General features: G+C 44.1%; 1 protein-coding gene across 1 annotated transcript in view; it reads right to left on the bottom strand.

Annotated features, from left to right (window-relative positions):
• LAMC1 (laminin subunit gamma 1) overlaps positions 1 to 13,649 on the bottom strand; it is a 121,618-nt gene that overhangs the window by 15,896 nt on the left and 92,073 nt on the right. Inside the window, exons 13-19 of the mRNA XM_004013858.5 lie at positions 13,393 to 13,581; positions 6,730 to 6,975; positions 6,117 to 6,270; positions 5,390 to 5,532; positions 4,204 to 4,382; positions 2,955 to 3,111; positions 181 to 386 (exon numbers count right to left, since the gene is read on the bottom strand). Of these exons, the coding sequence (XP_004013907.2) occupies positions 181 to 386; positions 2,955 to 3,111; positions 4,204 to 4,382; positions 5,390 to 5,532; positions 6,117 to 6,270; positions 6,730 to 6,975; positions 13,393 to 13,581 (1,274 nt within the window). The remainder of the gene's footprint in view (positions 1 to 180; positions 387 to 2,954; positions 3,112 to 4,203; positions 4,383 to 5,389; positions 5,533 to 6,116; positions 6,271 to 6,729; positions 6,976 to 13,392; positions 13,582 to 13,649) is intronic.

Genomic DNA, 13,649 nt, shown 5'->3' with positions numbered 1-13,649 from the left:
TGGGCTAACTATTTCATGGCAACTATGAGCAATGTGGCTTTCTTCCTCCATGTTTAGAGACAAAGAAAAAGATACAAGGCATCAGTTTATCAGAGGAAGCACTCCACTACCAGTAAAAGGCTTGGGGTCAATGACCAAGGGGGGCCCCCCCTCCCACCTCAGACTGTCCCACTCACTCACCACATTGGCGATGGCAACCTTTGCTTTCTCAAGTTCTCTGGATGCGATTTCAATCAACTGCTCTGTGCTTTCGACCCGGGAACGCGCTTGTTCAGCCAAGTTTCCGGTCTCTTCAATGGTATTCCGGATATTCTGTAAACGGCTAATTTGGCTGAATAAGGTGTTATTCACTCTCTGGAGGCGATCCATCAAATTTTGGTCTATATCTGCAATAGCAGTGCAGAAGAAAGTTCATAAATTATCTGAAGGGGGGAACATATCATCTCATATGAAACCTGAGGCACTGCTTCTCATCACGCTTCCAAATACAGCATCTTTCTGACAAGTTTCCCGAAGCCAGCAGCGGAGCTGGTCAGTCCTCACTGTGCCCAGCAGTACGGCCACTGTTACGTTCAACCATGGTCTCCGACTGTGTTTAACTGGAGATGAACACACCATCTCTCCCACTTGACAACAAGCCCCTCCTTTCTTACTCCACATGGCATCCCAGTCTTACACAATGACTGGCAAAGAGAAGACACTCAAAACATACCTAATGAAGCGAAGATTTTGACACTCCAGCACATGCAAGACTGAATAAAAATACAGTGCTGGTAAAAGCACTCCCAGCCCCGAGAGCTGCACAGTTTTCTAAACTAGGAGAACACTCAGTTTGAAACAGAAGTTGAAATACAGCACCTTAAATTCATTTTTAAAATTTCAATCTAAATTTAAATTTAAAATTTCAATCTTGCTGCCACCCCACACATCCACGTAATTTCAGACTGATCTCTGCTTTTGAATAGTTCTTTGAATTGTTCTTTCTTAATTTTGCCCATTCGATTTAAACCACATAGCTGTACCCTCATCAATCAAGAAACAAATATAAGCCCATACAAAGATAATTCTGACATTATTAAAATTCTCACATCATGAGGTTACATTAATATACAGAAACCATTAAGTCAATCTTATTCAAACTGACCAGTTCTTAATTCTGCATGATGCTAGTGTTGGCATCTGAATTTTCCAAGGTATGTACAAGAGGTGAGAAGTTGAAGTCAAGATCAACAAAGGAATACAGGCTTGGAAAACAGCATCTTAGAAGCAGGGTCACCCAATCAATTCACATGCAAAGCTGGTAGACTGCAAAACACTCATCGAACTACAGAATGACCCCGTCCAGATATTGCTTAAACAATTCTTGACAATCCAAAGCTTTTTAACAAAACACAAAATAAAAAACAAGTTGAAATTATGGAGAATCACTTAGCTTTAGGAAGCACCCAATGAAGCTAAGAAGCCCTTTCCATTTCAAACTCCAAGAAGGTAACCTATCGATCTCTTTGGCCAGTTCTTTAGAGAAACAATAGTATCCCCCCCAAAAGGGAAGAGATAACCTAAGTGGATCACTTCAAAGCCCTCTAATTCCAAGTGACCACTTGTACCGCATAATCTCCTTTCAAAACTGAAGAATAAACACAAGTTTAAGCTACAAATGAATACTTAGGGAGAGTCTGAAAGGATAAATCATTATGAAGACATTCTTATTCTTGGCTAGTTTGAACCTAAGTGGGAAAGGTCAGCCAGGAACTCCATGAGCCAGGACTTAGTGGGAGTGGATTTTAAACCCCAGCATCACTCTGGTGGCTCCCAAAGCTAGCAGAAGCAGGAACACATTATGCTCCCCATCCCTCGGGTGGCTCAGGGCCAAGTGTGGTAGCCACAGCTCCTATTAGCACTTCGTCCCACAGAATCACCTGCGTGGGCAGAGTAAAGGCTGCAGTCATTGTGGCTGAAAAAAGCCCGATGGGCTGCAGCTACACCAAGGTGTGGAGCCTGGATGAGTGGCAATGCTGGCCGACCTCGCTTTCTTGCCACTTGACTGAGCTCGAGGTGTTGGCACCAGAGCTGTGTGCCACACCCCACCTCTTAGGTGGCTGATCGGCACTTAAGAATGACCACCCCACATTCAACTCTTCAATGGACATGGCAGGATAGATATGAATTTGTTGTTATAGGAGAATACGTTAATGGAAAAACGTGTCAAAATTTGAAAAATGAACATTCTAAAAAAAAAACCCCACCATTATTTATACAGAACAGGAAACCTATAAATTCTTCTTAATCTAGGTTTAAGACTTAAAATGTAACAACTGAAACAAAAAACATGTTTTCCACATCTCATTTTTCCATTTCTAAAAATTTACCTCATAGAACAATTTCTGGACTGTCCTACAAAAATTAAACAAACTTGCTCAAACCAGACACATCCAATTTCTTCCTTCTACACTTCAATCATTTCATAAAACTTTAGGGACATTTACAACAGGAAATAAGCAACATATTTAGTTTTCGTTGACCTGTACCCTGACCAGAAGACTTCTCTAACTCATAGTGGAAATGGAGTCAACAGGGAAGTTGATCACTTCGGCCCCAAGTGTATTAACGTTAATGCACGCTTACTGTGAGTATCTGGCAAGCACCTGGATTTCAATGATGGAGAAAACCCTCAGACCAATGGTAAGCGCCTTGATCCAAGGATTTACAAAATGCTTGCGTTTTAACATCTGACCATGTCTGATGTAATGGGAGAATTACTTCTGCCTAGTGTATCTTCAAACATTCACAGGTTCTTTTCTACATGTTTAAAAAATGAAATCATTCATATTCTAAACATAGTTTAAAAACTGAGAAAGGATTTTATAAACCCATACTATTTACCCTTGAACTAAGAGCCACATTTAAGGACAGCCCACCTCGCAGAAATTACCCACTTGTTTCACTTGGTGTACCTTTGACATCCTGGGCTTCACGAAGGAGGTCAGTAACTTCCCTCTCCGCTTCCTTTAGCCTGTCCTCAAAGGCTTGATCTGTCACCATCTCATCCCCAGTTCCAAGGTTTGCAATGAGGCTCTCTAACTCCCGGAGTCTGGCTCGATGATCAGCAACCTAAACAGAATGAAAAAGGAAAAGGGAAAGGCAGGCTGCATAAACACACCTGCAGAACCTGACTGCACAACCTGCAGAAACAATAGTCAAGGCAGTGCTCTCTACGTGTGGTCTACGTACTCCACGTATGTAGACTTTCAAGCAGATAACAGGAGCAGTTATTCCTCATTTCTCTGGTTTCAAAAGAAAAACTGTCAGGCTGAGTCCGCTGACTTTAAACTCTGCACGCTGACGATTCTCCAGTTCTGATCGCTCTCTCTTGTTTGAGATTACTTTCCTGATACCGCCACTTGGCTCTCTGACAGGTACTCTCAATGTAATATCCAAAACTATACCCTTGATTTTTTTTCTCTTAAATATGTATTCTCTGAATCATCTCCATCTCAGTAAGGAGTGCCTCCAACTACCTTAAGCAAAACAACCCAAGATCCATCCTTGATTCTTCTCTTTCCCTATCCTGACCCTCTCTTATATCCTGCCTTGCTCAACACACATATTTATCTAATTCAGTCTAGGCTTTCCCTTTTGCCCTACTCCTAACCATCCAACTGCATGCAGCAGAGTGTTCTTGAAGTATAAACTGAATTTCCCAGCTTAAAACTCTTTAGCGCACTCCCATTGGATTTTGAATAAAACCTAAATTTCTTACTCTGGTCAACATGGTGCAACATAAGCAGTCTCTAACGACCTCTCCAGTCTTATCTCAAACCATTCCCTCTTCATTCAGCAGGATCCAGATACCCTCGAGCTTCGAGGCCACTGTACCCCATGTTCCTTCTTCCTGGAACAGCCTACCCATCACTTCTCCTTTAGCTTGATCTTTCTTATCCTTAAGATCTCACCTTAAGTGAATTTCCACAGAGGCTTTATAGAAAGTAGTTCTCCCCAGTTATTCTCTGCATTCTTTCTTGTACTTATCTCAGTTAGTATTTCTTTAATTTTTATTATGTGTCTCCCAGTCGGCACTTGAGCCCTTGAGAACAAAGGCTGGATCTATCTGGTTCACCATATTTTCTCTAGAGCTGAGAGCATAGGAAGTGCCCATTCAACGTCTGCTGAACTGAATGAACGCATGCACTGTGGACAGCTGACCTTATCCTTCACCAGCCGGTAACAAGCTGGACATTCCTGGCAGCCAGGCCAAGACCGATTGTAGAAATAGTTCTCTTCACACTGGTCACAGCGATTCCCCACAAAGCCTTCTCTGCATTCACAGCGGCCATCGTCCTTGCACTGGAGGGAAAGAGAGCCCTCAGGATGACAGTCACAGGCTGCAGAATAAAGGGAAAAGGGTGCATAATAAGGAAAAGAAAGGAAGAGTGCATTTTCTATAAGCTCAGAGTGATATCAATCAGCCAACTGTACTATCATTAGAAGTAGATGCTTTGTGAAAAACAGGCTGATTTAGGAGAATTTAAATGGTTATGCCTACTCAGCAGAGAAGACAGACATTTTTAAAACAACAGTAAATTTTAAAGTAAAGTGAGCATCTTTTGGAGGGGGCACATTTCCTATGACTGAATAATTATACAAATTAGTCTATGAAGTAGAAATCAGTCCATTACAGAAAGTGCCCTTTTCGTGCACTTCCAAGAATTCATCTCTACCTTCATCTCTCCAACTGTTTAATTTTTTCTTTCTCTAAGGAACTAGAACACCCAAATGCTAGTGCTGATTTTCCATTATTTTGTAGTTTGTTTACTCATGTTGTTCTCTGAACGGAGTCAATGACCTATGCCGCATTCCACAGGAGAAACGAAGGAATTCAGAAAGCAAAAACCCAAACTGTTCTGCGGCCTAATTCCAGGCAAGTGTTTATGCCAAAGAGCAGCAGATGTGGACATGTAAGCGCACCAAAAGGGCCCCAAGGGTGGGAAGCAACTGCAGTCAGTAAGTCAACAAACACGTCTGAACAGAGTCCCTCACAGCTTCATCATCTGCACGGAGAATGTGATCAATTAAAAAGTTTCATTAAGCACAGGAGGCGGCTCGGTAATCAGAGGGTAATCACTTGGAAATATGAAAGACCCCAAAAAGGAAGGATCAGAAACACTATAAAAGAAGACATGAGTCGGGTGGTTGCTAAGAAACCAGAGAGGCTTTCGGTCCTCTGAGTTTTAGAAATGGATCATGTTTCTGTAAAGCATCTCTGAGGACTTGGGTATAGCCCTGACTGTGAGCTGTGGGCCTACACGGAGACTGGTAAAACGTTTTGGATTCACAGTTCTAATGGGGATGAGAGGGGACTGAAGACGTCTATGCCACCCACGCCCCTTACGTTTGCAGCCTTCGGGTCCAAACCCAAAGTGGTTGACCTCGCAGCGCTCACAGTGCTGACCAGTGATGCCAGGCTGGCACTCACACTGGCCACTGTGGATGTCACACTGTCCGTTGGTGGAACCCAAAGCGTGGCAGTCACACCTAATAAATGAACACATACAATTCTTGGGTAAGAAAAACAGACTTTAAGCAAACCTTTCTTTTTTTTCCTTTCAGCACAGGACTGATACAATTTTGTATCAGAAAACAGAATGTTTTAATGATGACAGATGTTAAGGTTCCTGAGGTTCCAGTAATTTTCATGAGCTCTACTAAGATCTTCTTTTTCTAACCTAACCCACACAAATACTGCTGTTCCACTACTAAAACCACTTTCCATGAATCTCCAATCTGGCACTGCATGGGCGCTGAGCTGGAGCTTTGCTCTGTAAGCCCAGAAGTTCTGATTCCAAATGTCTCAGAAAGGACCTTATAATTTGCATTTTTTTAAAAAAATGTTGCTCAGGTGACGCTGACACAGCTGGTGCCACTGCCTCCACTCTCTGCTCTCATTACTTCATTACAGCTCTCCAGCAACACCTCTAAAGGTTGCCTTGCCTGTTTCAGGCACTCAAGTAATTCCCGAACAAAGCCAAACCAACTGTGAAATATAACTTACAAAAATTCATCTGTCACAATTTAAAAAAAGCCAAGGTTGCCCGCACCAAAGGCACCCATCATTGTACCTCTCACAGCCCTGCCCGCTCTGCAGGTTGTAGAATCCGGGGTCACAAGCGCCGCAGTCCCGGCCGGTCACGTGGGGCAGACACTCGCACTGCCCGGTCACGGGGTTACAGCTGCTCTGCTGCTTCACTGTCCCGTAGGGGTTGCAGTCACAGGCTACGGCAGGAAGACACAGACAGCAAAAGAGACACATCACCCGAGAGGAGCCGTCAAGTGTAAACGCCACAAATAGAGTCTTTCGACTTGTGCTGTCCAACACAGCAGCCACCAGTCACTGAACGGAGATGCACCGTCAACGTGAAACATATACTCGACTTTGAAGAAGCAGCGTGGAGAAAAAAAGAACGTACATCTCAACTATTTTTTATTGATTAGCTGCTGAGATGATAATACGTTAGACATGTCAAATAAACTACAATGTTAAAATTAACTTTACCTGCTTCTCTTTATTGTACTGTATCTACTAGAATAACTTAAATCACGTTAAGTGGTTCACACTATACCTCTATGGAACAGCGCTGCATTAGACCAGACAACTGTAAATATTTAAAGAGACCGTACAGTGACGCGCAGCGTAAGTGTAACTGTGAGAGGATTTGGCCGATGGCTGGTTACCTTTGCATTTGTCTGCTGGATTGGGAGCCAGGGGGTTTCCAAAAAATCCATCTTTGCACCGGTCACAGTAGAAGCCGGCTGTGTTATAGATGCACTTCAGGCATTCTCCCGTCAGGCGGTTGCAATTCCCAACCGCGTTGGGATCGATGTTGTCATTGCACTGGCACAGGCGGCAAAGCCTCACGGGGCCGTTACTACCCAGAGGGTCTCCAAAGTAGCCATCATCACAGAGCTCACATCGTTTACCTGCGTGTGAGACAATCTGATGTTACGAGAGAAAGGCCTTAGATGTTTCTAGTGCCACTGGTACAGACAGTCTGGAGGAACCACCAGGCGCAATGCTACACGGTGCCATGGACATGGCATCAGCCTAGGAGAGAAGACGACCTGGGCTGCAGCTCTGGCATGGTGCCCGGCCACTGGGGTGACCTGGACACATCTCCATTTCTTCAGAAATACAGCACCCGGTTTGCCTCCTTCTCCAGCTGTTTTGAGGATTAACTGAAATCATGCCCTAAGAGTGTGAATGAGGCTTTACTAACCTTTCCAGCCCCAAGGGTTGGCACATTCACCTGTGTCTGCTTTTGTCAATAATATTGAGAAAACTGAAAGATGACTTTTTTTTTAAACATGGTTTTTAAAAAATGCTTGTTTATTTATTTGGCTGTGCAGGGTCTCAGCTGCAGCACACTGGATCTTTTGCTGTGGCACACCGACTCTCTAGTTGCAATGAACAGGCTTAGTTGCCCTGTAGTATGTGGGACTGAGTGTCCCAATCAGGGACTGAACCCATGTCTTTTGCGTCAGAAGGCAGATTCTTTACCACTGAACCACTGGGAAGTCCCTGAAAATGCCTCTTCATATCCTTCATTCCTCATACAACAGAGTTGAAAAAGTGAGAGTCACTCAGTCATGTCTGACTTTGCAACCCCATGGACTATAGCTCACCAGGCTCCTCTGTCTATGGAATTCTCCAGGCAAGAATACTGGAGTGGGTTGCCATTCCCTTCTCTAGAGGGTCTTCCTGACCCAGTGATCGAATCTGGGTCTCCTGCATTGTAGGCAGATTCTTTACCAGTTGAGCCACCAGGGAAGCCCCATACAGCAGGTTTGGCAGGATCATTTTCTTAATACATAAAAGGCATCTACTAATCCTTGTTTGAGCAGTGTCAGCCGGCACAGGAGAGACCTCAGAGATCCTCATTTGCTACTCATTCTTATTATGGAGAAAGAAACAGACAGGCTAAGAAATTTGCCCACAACCAAGGAACTAACTCTGTCTCTCTGTAAAAGAGACAGAGCCAGCACTCAAGGCTCTTTCCACGGCATTAAACTCACTGCTCCTCATCCTTCCTTTTCCACTTGCCCACCATTATTAGCTCAAGTTATGTTTGTGGTATCTTTGTAGCCAACTGGACCTAAATTAGCCTAAACGGTTTTTGGAAAAATAGAGGTTTGTTCATTTACTCATCCCATTAATACTGCCTGAGCATCTATCAAGTACAGACTGTTCTAGGGTTGTCCAGGATGATGTGGAGAACAGGGTGGATGAGGTCTCTGCTCTCACAAGGCTTGTGCTGCCCCTGAGGGAGATGAGTTCACAAACAAATAAACAAGACCACATCAGATATTGACATGCATGAAAAAGTTAAAACAGAAAATATGATGAAAGAGACAGGTCAAGGGCTACTTCATATCGGATGGTTCCTCTCTAAGAGGAGATATTTGGGATGACAATGAAGAGACAGAAGGAACTAAAGCATGATAATATTCAAGGGAAGAATGTTCCAGAAAAGCAAGATGAGCTTGTAGAAGCAGTAACAGAGCCATGTAGGGCACAGTAAGGAAACTGAGTTTAAATTAAAGTGCAGTGAGATACTATGGGGGGGGGGGTGCAGTTTCTAAGTGATGAGATCTGATTTACATTTTAAAAGTATTATTCTGGCTGCTGTCTGGGGAATGGGCTGTAGGAGAGCAGAGTGAAGCATGGAGGCAAATTAGGAGGCGATCTCAGGTGAGAGATGACTATGGTGTAGAACAGGGTGGTTACCAGTGAAAGTGGTAAAGAGTGGTCAGATTTGAGAGACTAACACCTTCTGGCTGACTCCTGGGAAATGAAAGAAAGAAGAATCAAGGATAAGCCTAGGGTTTTAGCTTGAGCAAACAGGTGAATGGAGATAAAGACCAGGGAAGCAACAGAGACAGAACTGGAGATGATCAAAGACCTAGCTTGGATTTGCTTAAATGTGAGATTCCTTTGGCTGTCTGATTCAAAGTCACAGTAGAAAATATTTTGGCACCTTCAAACTAGCAACACTGGAGCAGAGTTAATAAAGACAGCATCTACAGAAGGCAGGGGAGAGTGCTGAGACACCTCAAGTACAGTGTAGTACTTGGGATAGTAACACAGGGGTCCATAACCTTGACCTCAGGGGGTGAGCAGTTACCAGAACCTAACAGTTTCTAACTTTATCAGAAAGAGCTGTTTGGAGAAGGTCACTTGCCAAGAGCCGAGAGACACTTCAGACACGGGGCCTTGGAATACATACTCTGCCCTCATCCTCTTTTCCTCTGATCTCCCATGTGCTTCCCACCAAGCGGAGGGGGCCGTGTGATGCAGCGCACACAGGTCTCAGCAGGGTGGAGCAGCGCAGCGAATGGATATGGAGGGGCCGATGGAAGGCTCTCTACCCACCATTCAGGTAGAGACAGCAAGCAGGTAGCTGGCCCTCAAGAGAACAAGGTCAGGGATGAAAGCATGGATTTTCCAGCTGTAGGCAAGGAGGGGCTTTTGAAGCCTAAAGGTGAGAGGTGCTCACCTAAGGAGAGCATACAGATAAAGTTGACAAAAAAACCTCAGGCTGAGAAACAGAAGTGATCAAAGGGAGACCCAAAAGAAGAGAAGAAAGGGAGAAGAAAACCAAGGAGAGGGAAGAGTCACAAAAGGCAAGAGGAGAAACTGGAGCAAAGGGAGCAGTCAGCAGTATCCAGTGTTGCTGAAACTCCAGGTCAGGTAAGGACAGAAAACTGCCCACTGCATCTGGCAAACGGACCACTGATGAGGCAACAGAAGGTCTAGCTGGGGGTCGGGCAGGACATGAAGAAACAGGATGTTTAAAGGGGATGATGGGAAGCTAGGGGCCCTTTTGCCTCTGAGGTAAATACAACAGTTTCCAGACACAAGATCCTTCTCCAGCATAGGATTAAGACAGTACTTCAGTTCTGCTTTTTCATCAGTTAATTTAGCTAGTTTAGATATGATCCATATTTTAAACGTCTTAGGGACTTCCCTGGTGGTCCAGTGGTTAAGAATCTGCCTCCCAATGCAGGGGACACAGGTCTGATCCCTGGTTAGGGAACTAAGACCCTACATTCTGTGGGGCAACTAAGCCCCTGGTGCGGCAACCACCAAGCCCACGCACCACAGCCAGGGAGAAACCCGCGCACTCCAACGCAAGCCGCCCTGTGCCACAACTAAGGCCCGACGCAGCCAGAGAGACACATTCAAATGTCTTAAAACCTGCCTTGAATAAAACTCAATTGAAAAATATTTTAGAAAAGTCAAAACAGAGCTACACGGTAGCCCTTCAAAGCTCTCGTTGCAAAATATCCTCCGAAGTTTTAGCTAGCCTGCCCCTTTGTTTCAGAGTCTAGGATGTAGGTTCAAATCCAGGCTGTACTACCTACATGACTTGGGCAATTTATAGACTTCTCTTATTATCCTGCCGGTACCCGGAGAGGTGTCTTTTTTCTCCTTTAGCATTCTTGAGTGCATTTCTTTATCTGAACTAACACACTGTATGAAAATGATCTCTGTACTTCCCTCCACTTTTAGACCCTGGAGAGTAGGGACCCTCCTTTATTCATCTTCATAATCCCAAAGCCACGCACTCAAACAATTTTGTTGAAAAAAAAATTAGTACTATTAATTTAGCTGAAAAGATCATTTTAAGTATTAAATGCAGAAGTGAATCATGCATGAAGATCTCAGTGACTATCAGTTATTCACATTCTCCAACAGTCTTCTAAATGAGGAACATCTCACTTTGCATCTGCAACCTCCATTCATTTATTTAATAAATACTCGCATTCATGCAACAAACACATGTGCCAAACAATATTTTGGGTGTTAGGGATACAAAGGTGAATAAAACAGAGCAAAGTCCCTGCTTCAAGGATCTTAACTCTGGGGATGGAAGGGGGAGATAAGCAATGAACAAATGAATACACATAAAAATATCAGGCAGCTAAAAAGCGCTATAAAAAGCAAACCGGAATGTAGGAAAATAAACAGTGATAATATATATATATATATATATATATATATTTTAACAGGTTTTGTGCTGGTTTCATGCAGACTTCTATATTCTAATTAACTCCTCAAGAATTGCTATAGATCATTTCCTTCAATCCAGGTGATACCTCACAAAACAAATGCAGTTGACCCTTGAACAATGCAAGGAGTCGGGGGTTGACTGACTGCTGCCCTGCACAGTCAGAAATCCACAAATACATTCCGAAATTCCAGCCCCCACCTTATGCGGTTCCTCTGTACTCACAATTCCACGTCCATGGATCCAGCCAACCATGGACTGTAGTACTGCAGTATTTACTACTGGAAAAAATCTGCATGTAAATGGACCCATGCAGTTCAAAGCTGTGATTTGAACCTTGAATCCATACAGTTCAAGGGTCAGCTGTATATTTCACAAATATTCTGTGAGAAGCATTTAATTAGTGACTAATATAACATTTTCTAAAATCTCCTATATGATATTCCATCTTTCTATAAGCATCCCGAATAATTTTACTTCACCATCTGTACTATTTAGTATAGACAGGAGAACGACTCCACAGTGCTTAACTGTTCAGTTCACTGACCAGTGAAAGAACAATGAGTAGAGGGATCTCTTATCAAAATGCTCTGTTAAATGCTTCTTCTGAGTGTAGACACGGTGAGATACTTACTATACTCTGTGACAGCAGAGTAAAGGGTCCTAAGAAACTGGGGCAGTGGCACAGAGAGGGTTCATTGAGGAAAACCATTCTGGGGAAGTGATGACTCAACTCAACCCACAGAACAGTTAGGAGCTGGCTAAGAAAAGAGATCTGGATAAGAGAGTTGGGTGAGCATTCTAGTTCATGAGCAATAGTTCATGGCAGGCCAGAGTCGGGTGCATCTGAGGGAAGACAAGACTGGGGGGCTTGGAGAAGAGGGTACCAGTGCAGAGGCAGGTGGTGGGGAATGAGGCTGGAGAAGTCTATTTGTAAGAGACTCTACTGGGCCACTGTTTTATTAAACAAAAAGAAGAAAAGTTAAAAATATGAGATTCTGTACTAACCTCTACTCCTCATTTCCTCAACTGCCTTAAGCAAACGACTGGCTCTCCCTGTGTGGCACTGCCTGGCGCTTGGTGTGGGGTCAGGGGGAGGAGTGGAAGGAAGGCGGAGTGTTTTAATGCTTCCCAATAATTAAAGAGTGTTTTTGATGAGACAAGAGAGATACAGATGATGAGCTCAGTGTTTCGGTTGTTCTGTTTATGTTCACACTCTGTAGCAAAATTTTTTGAACAAAGAGCTTATAGCAGAGTCAAAGGCTGCCCGACTGGCCAGAACCTCTTATTACACGGAGGCTCCAGTCAGTGGAAGCAGCGGCACTGTCACCAGTGAGCCCCAGGCTCCTCTGTCAATCAGCACAGCCAGCTCCTGGAGCAGCTAGCAAAGATCTACTTCAGTGTTCTTATCAAAAAGAAAGAAACTCAGAGAATGGGAACAGAGGTATATCCAAAGCTATAAAAATATTTTATTCCCAACTAAATGTGGTGGGCTCTGATACATCTGAAACAACTATTTAGAGAAAAATAATTTTTTAAATGCCGCTTTACATCAAGAATCCCTGGGCGGCCTCACAAACTGAAAATCAAGTTTTGAATCACATCTTATAAGAGAGAGTATCTTGTAGTAAATCGTCATCGCTGGCACCTGAATGCCTAGGCTGAAACTCCAGCATCTTCCATGACGAGCCATCCATCATTGGACAGGTCACTTAATTGTGCCTCAGTGTTCTTAGCTGTAACCTAAGGATAGACTTCCCCGTTGGTCCAGTGGTTAAAAACCTGCCTTGCAATGCCAAGGACGTGGATTCGATCCCTAGTCAGGGAAACTAGGACCCGACGCAACCAAATAAATATTGGTGGCCGAGTGGTAAAGAATCTGCCTGCCAACGCAGGAGACTTGAGTTGGAGCCTTGGGTCAGGAAGATCCCCTGGAGGAGGAAATGGCAACCCATTCCACTATTCTTGCCTGGAGAATCCCACAGACAGAGGAGCCTGGTGGGCTACAGTCCATGGATTCACAAAAGAGTCGGACATGACTTGGCAACTAAATAGCAACAAACAACCTGAGGATAATACAAGAAGCTATCTCAGAGGGTTGCGAGGACTAATGAGGCAGTATATGTTAAAGCGCTTAGAAAAGCACCTGGCCATAAATATTATGTCAGCTATTATTAATATCAGATATGCATTTTATGAATCCATAATAAACCTGTTTCCAACAAAACTTTTGCTGCTGGGAAAACCAGTCATGGAACCAAACCAGAAAATCCTAAAACCTTCCAAAGCCCTTCTTTCCCAAGCGCTCCTGTGGGTAGAGCCAACTCACCGGTAGTTCCAGTAGGACAGTTGGTGCACACCACCTCCTGGGTCTTAGGGACAACAGCACAGCTGGAGCCCCCAGGGCACGGACAGGGCTGGCAATCGAAGGAGGTGCCCGCAGTCGAATCGCCATAGTAGCCATCGCTGCACTTCTCACAGTGCGGCCCGGCCGTGTTGTCTCTGCAGTTACAAACACCTATTTGGAGAGCAGGTGTGAGAAGACAGGCAAGCGTCCAAGCAAACAAGACAGTGGGCATTTCTGAC

Source organism: Ovis aries, chromosome 12, assembly GCF_016772045.2.
Source record: "Ovis aries strain OAR_USU_Benz2616 breed Rambouillet chromosome 12, ARS-UI_Ramb_v3.0, whole genome shotgun sequence".
NCBI classification, from domain to species: domain Eukaryota; kingdom Metazoa; phylum Chordata; class Mammalia; order Artiodactyla; family Bovidae; genus Ovis; species Ovis aries.
Note: the sequence above shows the minus strand (reverse complement) of the source record. Positions and strands in the feature narration are given on the sequence as shown.